The sequence below is a fragment of the Ascaphus truei genome, chromosome 1 (genome assembly GCF_040206685.1).
Source record: "Ascaphus truei isolate aAscTru1 chromosome 1, aAscTru1.hap1, whole genome shotgun sequence".
Taxonomy (NCBI): Eukaryota; Metazoa; Chordata; class Amphibia; order Anura; family Ascaphidae; genus Ascaphus; species Ascaphus truei.
In genome coordinates, this window is record NC_134483.1 from 458,627,017 (window position 1) to 458,641,891 (window position 14,875).

At 41.7% G+C, this 14,875-nt stretch overlaps 1 protein-coding gene across 1 annotated transcript in view; it reads left to right on the plus strand.

Annotated features, from left to right (window-relative positions):
- The first annotated feature begins 1,349 nt into the window (after window positions 1–1,349).
- Window positions 1,350–14,875, plus strand: part of MMRN1 (multimerin 1) — a 119,601-nt gene continuing 106,075 nt past the window's right edge. The window contains exon 1 of the mRNA XM_075565873.1: window positions 1,350–2,016. Within this exon, the coding sequence (XP_075421988.1) occupies window positions 1,460–2,016 (557 nt within the window). The 5' untranslated portion in view covers window positions 1,350–1,459. The remainder of the gene's footprint in view (window positions 2,017–14,875) is intronic.

Below are 14,875 nucleotides of genomic sequence, written 5' to 3' on the forward strand. Positions count from 1 at the left end.
GTATGGGGAATAATAATACAATAAGCGCAGCAAAATCAGACAACAGGAAATAAAATATTTATGTTTTTATTTATTGGGACTAAAGTTTATTATGAGGAAAGAATAGATGCTGTGTCCAATCGTTTAACATACTTACACTGATTCTAATGGTCTAGTAGAGTTTAATATTTCACCACTTTTTGTACCCTGATTTAACAAGCAGCAGCAGCAGCAGCAGCAGAGAAATTCTTGTGAAATTCTAAAATATGCTGTCTCTTTTTTTATTAATGACATTAACAGAATAAAGCAACAAGAAACCCAGGATATAATAGAATAACTCCAGCAACCTACAATCGGGATCCGCCGTCGCGGTCATCCTCTGTTGGTACAGGGTTGTCAATAACGCTTGTTTACGTTTCTCCCACAACCAAGATGGCCAAAATCCAGGAAGTGTCCTGACTTTGCCCTTTTCCAAGATGGAGGATGAACTGGCTTAGGCTTAAAGTAGCAGCCATTGCCCGAGCAAGGTTGCTCCTGGCCCCGTCAGGTTTCATGCTTTACTCTTTGCCTGCGCTGTACATCTGCATGGACCTAGATTCTGTTTGCCCTCTTCTGCCCTGACCTTGGTACCATGCCCCTGACTATGGTGCCGCACCCTGCACTGACCTCGGCCTGTGACATTTCCCTTGATAAGAACTTGTTCCATGGCCTGTGGTCAGTTCCCATATCGTGCTTCAGCCCTGCGGGTCGGCCTCCTGTTACAGACGAGCATTTTCACACCTACCCTTAGCACAATGCTCAGACAATGTACTACATTTGAAAGCTGTTCAGTTTCAGCAATTCTGTGATTTTCTTTAGGGCACTAACAAAACAAATTGTGTAACAACCTTATCTGCATTTTTGTTTGATATTCTTTTAAATAAAAATACTAGGATATGTTAAGCATTATATTTATTGTATTTTGTAACAAGTATGTACAGTTTGCACTGATAAAGAGTGTGTCCAGTATTGTTCATGTTATAGATAAAATATACTTCACTGTAGTTAAAAAAGAAACAAAACTGTGTTATTGTACCCAATATTAACGTAACCACTCCCAGCTACAGTAGATAAGAGGAAAATTGCTATGTCAATAGTATTATAAACAAAATGAGTTCATAGGTAATGTTTTCCACTTCCTCTGTGTTATTACATTGTGTCCTGGAGACCCTTTGCATGTAATCCTTCCTGTCTATCTGCGGGACTTCCATGCCCATCACTCTGAGGGGTCACAGGTTCAACAGGATTCCATAGAAACAGGAACTTGAGTTTCCTCAACCCAAAACTACAACCTGTTTCCTTTTTCTACCAAATGACAATTGGCATAAGGATTCAGTGCAGGTTCAAACTGCAACCAAAGAGCGAGTCGCGAGGATGTATGCATAAAGAGTACACATACATGCTATTATACAGAAAGAAAGGGACCAAATATTAACAGAACATGTCCAGCTTGAAGATTAAGTTAATTCTGCTAGTGATTCTTTTAAACGTTGGTGGGGCTAGCACAAGAGGCGATTCAGTGGACATCACTGACAGACCATGGAGAACACCTGCACATACTAAGGCTAAGGAGTTTACCTATAAGGTTACTGCTGAACCACACAGTGACTCAAGCCAAACAAGTGGCAGTGGCACTATCACAGCTATTCAAATTGAAGGTGAAATCTCTACTCTGCAATATCCAACTATTGCTCCTGCCATTTCATCAACAGAAAAACTTAATGCGGTGCAAACCCTTGAAAAGATTTTAGGAGCAGAAGCCCCCACAAGCACAGTGGTTGAAGGCAAAGAAAGCAGGAAATCAAGTACTGAACACGGGGGAGTTAAAGACAACACAAGGAGTGGACAAAATTACATTACAAGAAAGACACCACTACAAAGGGAGATGGTTACAACTCGACAAGGCACAACAGTGAATCGCTCCCCCCGGCAGAGCTACTACAGCAGAGGCAGCGTGCCCTCCAACCAGAAACCCAGCTTCGAAACAACCCGAGGAAAGTAAGCGGAGCATATTTTCCCATTTCTAATATGAGAATCTCCTGTCGTATTAAGATTTCATATAGTACAGTACTAACAATCAGGTCAAGTTAACTGAAGTACAGGAAGTCCAGATTATTCATCAGCTACACTGTGTTTATTCCTTGCATAGATTGCTTAAATTGCTTCTAGATTGCATATGGCTGGGATGTCTCCAAGCTGAGTTACAAAATGCTCAACTGAAATTCCTTTGTAAAGCTATAGGATTAGGCTATAGGATGAAAGGGTTGTTTATTTTCATTCAGCCAACAGAGGGTCATTGCCTAAGAAAAGCTGCATATTTTAAGCACACATAGTAATAGCAGATTCAACACTTACAGCATTGTATATATTAATCCACACATAGGATTATTATCTTTAAAAATTTTTTTAAATATACGGTAAAACAAAACAAAAACCTAAAATGAGAAAGTAAATACACAGCTGGTATTGATTGTGCTTTGAAATCAATGTTTTATTTTATTATAGCTGCTGTGTGCGCTGTGTTCTTTGGGACCTATATTTAAATAAGGAGGTCGGTAGTCCTAATAAACATGGCATTTTACCGTTTGAATTGCAGCTCTTGGAATTATTGACTAGATTTTTGTGTATTTTAATGACTATCATGGTCACATCAATTTCTGCATTAGAAAGTTCTTTGTTATTGTAACAGGGTTGACTCATGCTTGGCTCTCACTTATAAAAGCAATAATTGAAAGCATTTATTCAAGCACAGATGTGGCTATGCAAAAATGTGCATTCATGTACATAAATTGCACACGTCTGCTCGCAAAATTGGAGAACACAAGTGGCGATGTTTGACCTTTGCATTTGATTGTTAATAGATATGCGCGCAACTATCCAAAATGCATCAGCGACATTCTAAGCATTATTCCCCCAAAATGTGTTTCTTTTTGCGAAAACCTTTTGCTAAGCCTCAAATAGTTAATAATGTAATGAAATGGGTCTTAGAATTTGCAATTTCACAAGCTTTCAGCACTATATCCCTAGACAGTGAGCGAGTGATGGTGCACCATCAGGCTGGGAAAGATACGATTATAACTAAAATGCCTTCTGAAAAAATACCAAACACCCTATTCCCCTGAGAGAAACAGAGGGTGCGAATTTTCAGCAGTTGTGGGGTAGAAGAAAAATCCCTTTGAAATATGCAGGTTCGATATGAATTAATAATATTATGTTACCTTTACAGGAGGGCCCAACTAAAACGGCGGGTTCCGTTCTGAGGACTCGCATAAAGCTAAAATCGCCGGAAAGTGTAACCGGCGATTTTCGTTAGGTGCGCATGCGCTGACCGGCAATGCGCCGTTCTGCGCATGCGCGACAGAAGGATACCCCTCCATTCCGCACATGCGCGACCCCGGGCCGGCCCGTTCTGCGCATGCGAGACCCGGCCGGCCTGTGTCTGCGCATGCGCAAACATGGCGGCAACATGGCGCCCCCTTCTCGGCACCGACGTATCGGCGGATCGCCGAAAAGCGGAGCGCCGAGAAGCGGGGCCCTGCTGTATTTTTTGATACTGTATGTTTTATATTATTGCTTATTAACCACTGGTGAAGCTCCATGTCACTCACTGGCATTAGTTCACTTTGAGGAACTAGGAGAGATTTTCCCCTTTAATCGACCAAAAGTTCTCTTCCAGCACCAAAAGATGTCTGTCTTCTGACATACTGTAGCACATTAGTGAAATATTGGCTTAAGTCTCACCTTCTGTTGCATTTAAAAAACAGTTACTTTTTAAGTATCTTTTTCACCTTCTGTAGCTTCCCCACCCTAGCTGAGAAATGTGTCAGAGAAAGAGGGGAAGAGGTTTTAAAATGGAGGTCTATATGATCCCGTACCTTACAAATTGTGCTGCTCCTATAGGAGTCAATCAGTTGTTTATGATCTAAAGATCAAAGCTTTCAGAAATGTCTGTTTACCCTATGTTGTGTCTGTGGCTGTTGAAGTATATCGTCAGTAAGGTTTTAGATTTGTTCAACATCATGCCATTTATTAAGCAAATTACTTGTTTATCCTGCAGTAAGTGCTTTCTTTGATGTAGCAGATGCCTGTGAAGTGGCTTTGACAGAAGATACTTTTTTTTTCTCATGATCTGGCAGGTGGTATGTGCCTTTTGCATTTGCATTTGAAACAGCAGTTTGTTCAGGAGGGTTCATGGGGAAAATTGATTTACAAGAATATTCTTTCTATTTTTATTGCTTTGCAATGACGGGAGAATACACCCAATAGAATTATAAATTGGCATATTGGAACAGCAATTGTGATACTGCTTCCACGTTCAGTACTAAAGAGAAACTGGTAATATGTTATTTATGTTGCCGCCAATGGTGTACTACTGGTTTATACAGTATATGTATTCTCAGTCTATGGACATTTTCTATAAGGATCCTCTTTGCCACGGAGCAAGACTGAACCACTACTTACAATAATAATGTTAATATTGAATTTTATTTTTTATACAGTATGCCCATACGTTTTAGCATTGTCAGGAGTTTCTACATTTAAATCACTACAATGCATATTTGGTCTACAATGGGGTGTCCTAGTGGGCGATGGGAAAAGCAATGTTATTATTATAAATAAGTAATTATACTAGGGTAAGCTGTAGTTCTCTTAGAAAGATCAAATACGGTCCAAAAATAGCCCCAGTCTTTTTTTACCAAAGTAACTCTCCTTGAACACTTGAAGAAATGTGATCTTCTTGGCAATTTACTGTAAGAAATACATTCCAATGTGTATAGGGGATTATCCTTATTAAATACATAATGCTATTGCTATCATTTGAATGGGGCTGATCTCTTCTGCAGAACAGGCTAGCAGCTTCACAGTATATGGAATAGAGAACATTTGGCATTAAAAATAAAAAGGCTCACAGGCCTTTGTGAATGTTATTATGGACTACAGTATATAAAGGTCAGTAAGTTATACAAATCTCTCTTTTCTCTGCACAAGACTGGGTTTAATGAATCCCTCTTTCCCATAGAGTATTTGCTGACTTTGGCAAGTGAAGGTTTTGCACGTGTGATAGACCAATCCACTTCTATTAAACTGCATAGTAGAGATGTGCAACATTTTTGCTTAAGTTCGCGAACCAGGCAATATTGGTCTTTTTTTTATGAAGAATGACAAACATTAAAAAAAAAAAACCTCGTTTTAAAGGTGCAGTCTTTATTGTTTATTTGTATATTTTTAAGAGTACTAGGATAACTAGAAATTACTAGATTTTTCTCAAATCAATTAAAAGTGGGATTGAATTTAATTGTTTTGAGTGAAGGTGAAAAAACGGCGCTAGCTCTATAAGTGTTTCACTACAAACTATATAGTGAATATTTTAAACAAAATCAATTATTTGTATAACAATAAAGACGTGCTCAAAATAACGTGCAGGTGTAAATATTTAAAATGTTCAAACCCCCTGCTCAAACCCAGCTGGTAGGGACTGGTTTCGGTAGTCCCGCAAATCGTCACTTTCGTTGTATTCCAGGGGGAGCATGGAGGGAAATAGAACAAAAAAGACAAAAACAATCTAAGTGTAGACAGTTATTTCAAAGGTGCAAAATTAGATATCTTGTCTTGGCTCGTATGTTGTGCCTACTTACAAGATGTAAGTTGTATACAAGCGATTTAGACACACAATGGTCTCTGCTAGGGATGTTGTTCTCCACTCTATGAAGCAGTCTCCAGTAATCAGCTCAGCAACCAAGTATATGTGAAGAAAAATGATACCATAGTGCAGACCAATATAATGTTAAAACTAAACTTTATGATTTTTAAAATTGAACACTTACAATAAAATTGAATATAATAAGCATTGTTCACAATATTAGTGAGGAGAGAAGAGTGTGTTAGCTTCCGGCTCACCCGCCTCTTCTGATGGAACTTGATGTAATCAGCCTCTCTCTGTGACTTGATGTCTCTGGCGGTGGACTGTGTACCCAGGCTGTGTCCTCCCGTGGGTTGTTAGACTCCCCTTCTGCTGTTGCAGCTTAGAGCTGCCTCTCGGGTGGGCGATCCCGCCTCTCTCACTGCCGATACGTCACTTCCGCTTTGTTCCGTCACGTCACTTCCGGGCGCGGCTGATGGAATTTCTGAATGGCGATCACGCCTCTCTCCTCTCTCCTGACAGGACGGCTCCCACTCTACGCGTTTCGCCAAAAAAAGGGTGTGTGGCTTCCTCAGCCGCGCCCGGAAGTGACGTGACGGAACAAAGCGGAAGTGACGTATCGGCAGTGAGAGAGGCGGGATCGCCCACCCGAGAGGCAGCTCTAAGCTGCAACAGCAGAAGGGGAGTCTAACAACCCACGGGAGGACACAGCCTGGGTACACAGTCCACCGCCAGAGACATCAAGTCACAGAGAGAGGCTGATTACATCAAGTTCCATCAGAAGAGGCGGGTGAGCCGGAAGCTAACACACTCTTCTCTCCTCACTAATATTGTGAACAATGCTTATTATATTCAATTTTATTGTAAGTGTTCAATTTTAAAAATCATAAAGTTTAGTTTTAACATTATATTGGTCTGCACTATGGTATCATTTTTCTTCACATATACTTGGTTGCTGAGCTGATTACTGGAGACTGCTTCATAGAGTGGAGAACAACATCCCTAGCAGAGACCATTGTGTGTCTAAATCGCTTGTATACAACTTACATCTTGTAAGTAGGCACAACATACGAGCCAAGACAAGATATCTAATTTTGCACCTTTGAAATAACTGTCTACACTTAGATTGTTTTTGTCTTTTTTGTTCTATTTCCCTCCATGCTCCTCCTGGAATACAACGAAAGGAAGGATTGAATTTAATGCCATTGCAACTAGCAAATTTAGTAGGTTGCAACTATACTATTTGTGACTTTTTAAAAAAAACAAAATTAAGTCAGACTAGAATAACTATTTTTTTTTACATTTTTGCAGGTTTATTCTGAAAGTGTTTATCACTATTACAGTATAACCTACAGATGTGGGTGTCTTTTACTACCCTTATCTCACCCTTCCATTGCCCTCTCCTAAGTGGTCCTTTTAACAGAGAGGGAACGTCCAGAAATTTGATTATGTATTAATTGGTCTGGAGTAAATCATTACCAGATTGTCCACATCTTAAATGAATTTAAAATACTTACAATATACTTGTCTGATTGACAACCAACACCTACTTTTCATCTAATAAACATAACAAAAGCATCAGTTCAGTGTGATCCTGTGAGAAGACACACACAAGATGAAAGCATTAGGAGCTATATTTACTAAGCGGTGCGATGCCACATGGCAACCTTCAGTGACGTACTGTAAGACACGTTATGACAATACATTTGAATGGAATGGAAAGTATATAAAGGCATTGTAAGTTATCTTATGGCGTAGTACCACTTATTAAATATAACCCTAGGTGCCTAAATATAATTGACCTGTTTACTGGGCTGTGCTATTCTATAAAGCACCTTCCAGTAATAGAAGACACCTTATGGACAATCCACGTAGTAAATATGGCCTATGTCAATTTCTTTCTGCACTGTATATGATAGATAAGAGAGGGACAGATATTCAACAGATATCATAACCAATCAAATAATAAAACTGGAGCCACATCTGGGGCATAGACATAGACTGGGGCAATGAGATTAGCGTTACAACAAAAGGAAACAGGTTTTTGGTCGTGCTTAAAGACAATTATATGACCCAAATTATTGAGGAACCAACCAGGAGAGGGGCATTTCTGGATTTGGTCATATCAAACAATGTAGAAGTAATAACAAATATTTAAGTCCTGGAACATTTGGGTAACAGTGATCATAACATGGTCTCATTTGAAATAAATGATCAAAAAACAGATTACATGGGTTCAACAAAGACTTTAAACTTTAGAAAGGCAGATTTTAATAAACTGAGGTCTAATCTAGTAGTAATACAATGGGATGATGTTTTTGCAGGGAAAAATGTAGAAGATAAATGGGCAGTCTTTAAAACATTGTTAGAAAAGCACACTTATTACCTTGGGTAATAAGTATAAAAGAAATAAGTCAAAACCAATGTGACTAAATAAACAGGTAGGGGAGGAAATGGACAAGAAGAGGAAGGCGTTTAGATTTTTTAAGTCAGAAGGGACAGAAACATCGTATCAGAATTATAAGGAATGTAACAAAAATTGCAAAAGGGCAATGAAATTAGCAAAAATGGATAATGAAAAAAGGATTGCAATAGAAAGTAAGGTCAACCCAAAAAAGTTCTTTAAGTACCTTAGTAACAAAAAATGAGAAAAGAAAATATAGGACCCTTTCAGTGTGAGATGGGTAGGCAGATTATTGGAGATAAGGAAAAAGCAGAGGTATTAAACACATTCTTTGCCTCTGTGTTTACCAGGGAAGAATCAAGTTCAATTGTAGTGCCGCAGGAGGAAGCCACAACCTCCATATTAATGAACAATTGGTTAACTGAGGAAGAAGTTCATAAGCGACTTGAAAAAATTAAAGTAAATAAGGCACCTGGCCCTGATGGCATACATCCAAGAGTTCTCAAGGAGTTAAGCTCAGTAATAGCAAAACCATTATATTTAATATTCAAGGACTCCATTTCCACAGGCTCAGTATCACAAGATTGGAGTAAAGCATATGTGGTGCCTATATTTAAAAAGGGAGCTAGATAACAACCGGGAAATTAGAGACCTGTAAGCCTGGCTTCAATAGTAGGGAAACTACTTGAAGGTTTAATACGGGATAATATTCAGGAATACCTAATGGAAAACAAAATTATTAGTAATAATCAGCATGGATTTATGAAGGATAGATCTTGCCAAACTTACCTTATTTGTTTCTTTGAGGAGGTAAGTAGGAATTTAGACCAGGGTAATGCAGTTGATGTGGTCTACTTAGATTTTGCAAAGGCTTTTGATACGGTTTCACACAAGAGGTTGGTGTACAAAATAAAGAAAATTGGACTCAGTAATAATATATTCACCTGGATTTAAAACTGGTTAAAGGACAGACAACAGAGGGTTGTCATAAATGGAACTTTTCAGGTTGGGCTAAAGTCGTGAGTGGAGAACCTCAGGGATCGGTACTGGGACCCCTGCTTTTTAACTTGTTTATTAATGACCTTGAGGTTGGGATCGAGAGCAAAGTCTCCATCTTTGCTGATGATACTAAATTGTGTAAGGTAATAGAATCAGAGCAGGATGTAATTTCTCTTCAGAAGGACTTGGAGAGACTGGAAACGTGGGCAGGTAAATGGCAGATGAGGTTTCATACAGATAAATGTAAGGTTATGCATTTGGGATGCAAGAATGAAAAGGCGACTTACAAATTAAATGGAGATATATTGGGGGAATCCTTGATGGAGAAGGATTTAGGAGTGCTTGTAGACAGCAGGCTTAGCAATCGTGCACAATGTCATGCAGTAGCTGCAAAGGCAAACAAGATCTTATCTTGCATCAAACGGGCAATGGATGGAAGGGAAGTAAACATAATTATGCCCCTTTACAAAGCATTAGTAAGACCACACCTTGAATATGGAGTACAATTTTGGGCACCAATCCTAAAAAAAGACATTATGGAACTAGAGAGAGTGCAGAGAAGAGCCACCAAATTAATAAAGGGGATGGATATTTTAACTTATGAGGAGAGGCAAGCTAAATTAGATTTATTTACATTAGAAAAGAGGCGTCTAAGAGAGGATATGATAACTATATACAAATATATTCAGGGACAATACAAGGAGCTTTCAAAAGAACTATTCATCCAACGGGCAGTACAAAGGACTCGGTGCCATCCCTTAAGGTTGGAGGAAAGGAAATTTCACCAGCAACAAAGGAAAGGGTTCTTTACAGTGAGGGCAGTTAAAATCTGGAATTCATTACCCATGGAGACTGTGATGGCAGATACAATAGATTTGCTCAAAAAAAGGTTGAATATTTATTAAGATAGGAAAGGTATTCATGGAAATACCAAATAAGTATAAATGGGAAGGATGTTGATCCAGGGATTAATCCGATTGCCAATTCTTGGAGTCAGGAAGGAATTAATTTTCCCCTTAATGGGTTTTTTTGTTTGCCTTCCTCTGGATCAATAAGTAAGTATAGATATAGGATAAAGTATCTATTGTCTAAATTTAGCATAGGTTGATCTTGATGGACCTATGTCTTTTTTCAACCTCATCTACTATGTAACTATGTAACTATATGTAATATCTGCTTAGATTGAATAAGCAAATATGTATCTTTTGTCACAAATGGCTTATTGAGGCATGTGGATGAAGTGCTCTAGTTTTTGCAATGTCCCGTTATCTCTTGTATTGCTGAAGGATATCCCACTGACCAGAGAAGCTGCCAGAATTTAATACCAGCGGTTGCCTGAATGAAAATTATTAATTAATTTATCAAGCAGTCAAATCAGTGCTATTCTGCTTACAGAAAAAATATCCAGAATTAGAAACACATATTTAAAATATCCACATACAGGTATGTAACACCTATTCTGGACCCAAGCCCACTGTAGCTGTAGTGCACTGTACACTGTGAGTAGGTTTATGTAGCATAAACTCGTTGTAGACGGACGTTCACAGAGGTACACAATTGGAGACTTTATAAGGTGAAATTATAATAGGCTTTATTGTGCCTTTTCCTTTTCATCAGGAAATCATCCAAACACATGGGGGGGGGAACAAAGCTTCTATTCACTTGGGAGTATCTCTAGTGAAAATACCATGCAATTAATTCACAACTCCATAAGTCAAGCATGTCTCGCAGCCCCAAAACATATAGCATGAAATAAGCAGATATAAGCAGTCTCTTAATTATGAAAGTCTTATCTGTTTCTTGCTGTAGAGTAAGCTTCTCTGCTCTCCTGGAACCGCACCTGTGCGTGCACAGAAAATATCAGCATCCAAGTTTAGAAGTCTTATTTGGTGTGTTCTCTTGGTCAGACTCTCCTGGGAGTCTCAAGAACACTCCTCTGTCTCTCCAAAGGTCAGCTCTCAGTCAGAGCTAAGGAGTCACTTCCTGTCTCAACAGACAGGCTTTTGTAAGCAATCAGGCAGGTGGTGTTTATTAATTGACTACCAGCAGTTAACCACCACACTGCCAGATTAAAGGCACATTACTTGAACAGGGATTACTCCCCTGTTACACTCGTCTCCTTTAAAAGCACACAAAGTCCTTCTATTTTCTTTAACTTTATTGGGTGGTGTTAACAGAAATATAAAAGCACTTGCATGTAGTTTTTGTGGTAGGAAGTGGCTCTTGTGAGGGGAAGGTAAAAATGAATCCTTTTCTAAGGGAGCAGTGGAAAATGCATCTACTCACTGTGTCTGCTGATGAGAAAGCCCACTTTCCTTTCCAGACAGGAACAAGCCAATGGAGCATACTAATAAACAGGGAAAGGCAGGGGAGAGGGCTGAACTAACTCAAGCTATGGACAGTGAGAGGTTGGCAAGGCAACTGACTGGTGGCTTGTGGAAAGGCTATATTGTAGCAACAATGTTGGACTACACAGCAGCACAGACTGCTTTAGAACAGGGAAACATGCAACTTTCACTGTGGAGAGCTGGTAGCGTGAGAGCAGAAAAAATACACCGAAAATATACAATCCTGTTCCAGGACACTCCCGGTCTGATATCAGTAGATACCACTATATCTAACATAAATGTGGAACATATAAAATACAACAATGTATAAAGTCCATGTTCACATAACAACATGGTAACAGCCAGTACCACTGGCCCCAAGATCCCCTTTGGCAAGGGATGCCAAGTAGACGCACCAGTTCAGGATGGCTGGGTGCTCCACAATGTCTTTTAAGAGTCCATAGAATGGGTGAGGCCCATGAATGATAATAGTAGGGGACACCCAGGTAGTGGAGTCCCAAGCCCACAAATCCTGGAAAAAGTTCTGGCTCCGACAAAGACTGGAATCACGTCCATGAGTGTCGTCAAGGCTCATGGGAAAGTGGGGCTGAACTTGCCTCCAGGGTCATGAAGACTGGTTGGTTGGGTAATTCCAACATTGTGTTCCCAGCACACTTGGGGATGGGTAAGGCGACCACCTGTTCTTGTGGTGTGGAATTCTGCTTCCAGAAGGAACTCCCTTTAGAGATGTTCACTTTTCCATTGACACAGTTGTCTCGTCTGTATGCATCCCCCTTTGGACACAACTGGGGACGAACATCTTTGTCTCGGTCACTGTGCTGATAGCTCTTAGTCTTTTGTAAGGAGGCTTACCACGACAGCTATTTATTCTACCACCAGTTGTGTGGTTGAGATCAGTGGTAGTCTGCCTGAACTGTGCGAATGCTTGCTGGAGAATTGTCCATTTAGAGCAGGGGTGGGGAACGTCCGGCCCGCGGGCCGTATAAGGCCCGCAAAGTCATTTGGTCCGGCCCCCGGGAAGCAAGCCTGAGAGAAAGGTTTAAAAAAAAAAAAATATATATATTTTTTTTAAAACTCCCCCTTTCCTGATTGGCTGCCCGTGCTGTCACTCTGCCAAATTTTTTTTTGCCCGCCTCTTCCTACAGCACTGCCCCCTCCCTTCTCTCCTCCAGTATTGCTGGGCTCCTTAGCCTCCGCCCCTCTATCCCTCCTTTTAGGCTCCGCGGGCCTGCCAGTCTCTCAGCTGCACTGGCCATGCTGCTCCAGCAGCCCATCCACAGGCCCCAGGTAACCCACATGCCCCCTTATACCTCCTCCCAGGTATTTGTCAGGTTTATATATAGTTGTTGTATGTCTTTTTTTGTACAAATACGCGTGTCTAGATCTTCATCCTGGTACTTCTCCTGCTGTGCGGGAATGGAGTCGTCATCTTGTTGTGTTCGTGCGGTCGTGCGTTTACTGTTAAAGAAGTCTGGGAATTCTGGTTTTCTAGATTTTGCCGGCATGATTGAGAGCTTTGGTTATTGAACTAACGTAGCTTTGTATTTCGAGTTATGAGTTATTTTGAACACATTTAGATGCTTAGGTGGGACCCCTGGGAGCGAAGCACTTTCAGACCATGCCTGCATGGCCTCGCATCACACATGTGCCCCCCTTCCACATGTTCTTAGAAGCAAGTGAGATAGTTTGTATTATCAGACCCAGCGCTCTGACTCTTATCTGTATTTCCGTTGCCAAAGTGATGAGGCTTTTTCTACTGCAGGCTCTTTATGGGGCTAGGGATCTCTAGGTCCAGTGTCTGTCCCCCTAGGCCTGTGCTACCTCCACGGCCTGAACTCAGTGTGTGTGTGTGTGTGTGTGTGTCTGAGAGTGTGTGTGTGTCTGAGAGTGTGTGTGTGTGTGTCTGAGAGAGAGTGAGTGTGTCTGAGAGAGAGTGAGTGTGTCTGAGAGAGAGTGAGTGTGTCTGAGAGATAGTGTGTGTGTCTGAGAGAGTGAGTGTGTCTGAGAGTGAGTGTGTCTGAGAGAGAGTGAGTGTGTTTGAGAGTGAGTGTGTCTGAGAGTGAGTGTGTCTGAGAGTGAGTGTGTCTGAGAGTAAGTGTGTCTGAGAGTGAGTGTGTCTGAGAGTGAGTGTGTCTGAGTGAGTGTGTCTGGTAGTGAGAGAGTGTGTCTGAGAGAGAGAGAGTGTGTCTGAGAGAGAGAGAGTGTTGTCTGAGAGAGTGTGTCTGAGAGAGTGTGTCTGAGAGAGTGGGACTGAGAGAGTGGGTCTGAGAGAGTGGGTCTGAGAGAGTGGGTCTGAGAGAGTGGGTCTGAGAGAGAGAGAGTGGGTCAGAGAGAGAGTGGGTCAGAGAGAGAGAGAGAGTGGGTCTGAGAGAGAGAGAGTGGGTCTGAGAGAGAGAGAGTGGGTCTGAGAGAGAGAGTGGGTCTGAGAGAGAGTGGGTCTGAGAGAGAGTGGGTCTGAGAGAGAGAGAGTGGGTCTGAGAGAGAGAGGGTGGGTCAGAGAGAGAGAGAGTGGGTCTGAGAGAGAGAGAGTGAGTCTGAGAGAGAGAGAGAATGGGTCTGAGAGAGTGGGTCTGAGAGAGTGGGTCTGAGAGAGTGGGTCTGAGAGAGTGGGTCTGAGAGAGTGGGTCTCAGAGAGTGGGTCTGAGAGAGTGGGTCTGAGAGAGTGGGTCTGAGAGAGTGGGTCTGAGAGAGAGAGTGGGTCAGAGAGAGAGTGGGTCAGAGAGAGAGAGAGAGAGGGTCTGAGAGAGAGAGAGTGGGTCTGAGAGAGAGAGAGTGGGTCTGAGAGAGAGAGGTGGGTCTGAGAGAGAGAGAGTGCGTCAGAGAGAGAGAGAGTGGGTCTGAGAGAGAGAGTGGGTTTGAGAGAGAGAGAATGGGTCTGAGAGAGAGAGAGTGGGTCTGAGAGAGAGAGAGTGGGTCTGAGAGAGAGAGAGTGGGTCTGAGAGAGAGAGTGTGGGTCTGAGAGAGAGAGAGTGGGTCTGAGAGAGAGAGAGTGGGTCTGAGAGAGAGAGTGGGTCTGGGAGATAGAGAGTGTGTCTGAAAGTCTGAGAGAGAGAGAGTGGGTCTGAGAGTCAGAGAGAGTGTGGGTCTGAGAGAGAGTGTGGGTCTGAGAGAGAGTGTGGGTCTGAGAGAGAGTGTGGGTCTGAGAGAGAGTGTGGGTCTGAGAGAGTGTTGGTCTGAGAGAGAGTGTGGGTCTGAGAGAGAGTGTGGGTCTGAGAGAGAGAGTGGGTCTGAGAGAGAGTGTGGGTCTGAGAGAGAGTGTGGGTCTGAGAGTCTGAGAGAGAGATTGAGTCTGAGAGTCTGAGAGAGAGAGTGAGTCTGAGAGAGAGAGTGGGTCTGAGAGTCAGAGAGAGAGAGTGGGTCTGAGAGTCTGAAAGAGTGGGTCTGAGAGAGAGAGTGGGTCTGAGAGTCTGAGAGAGAGAGTGGGTCTGAGAGTCTGAGAGAGAGAGTGGGTCTGAGAGTCTGAGA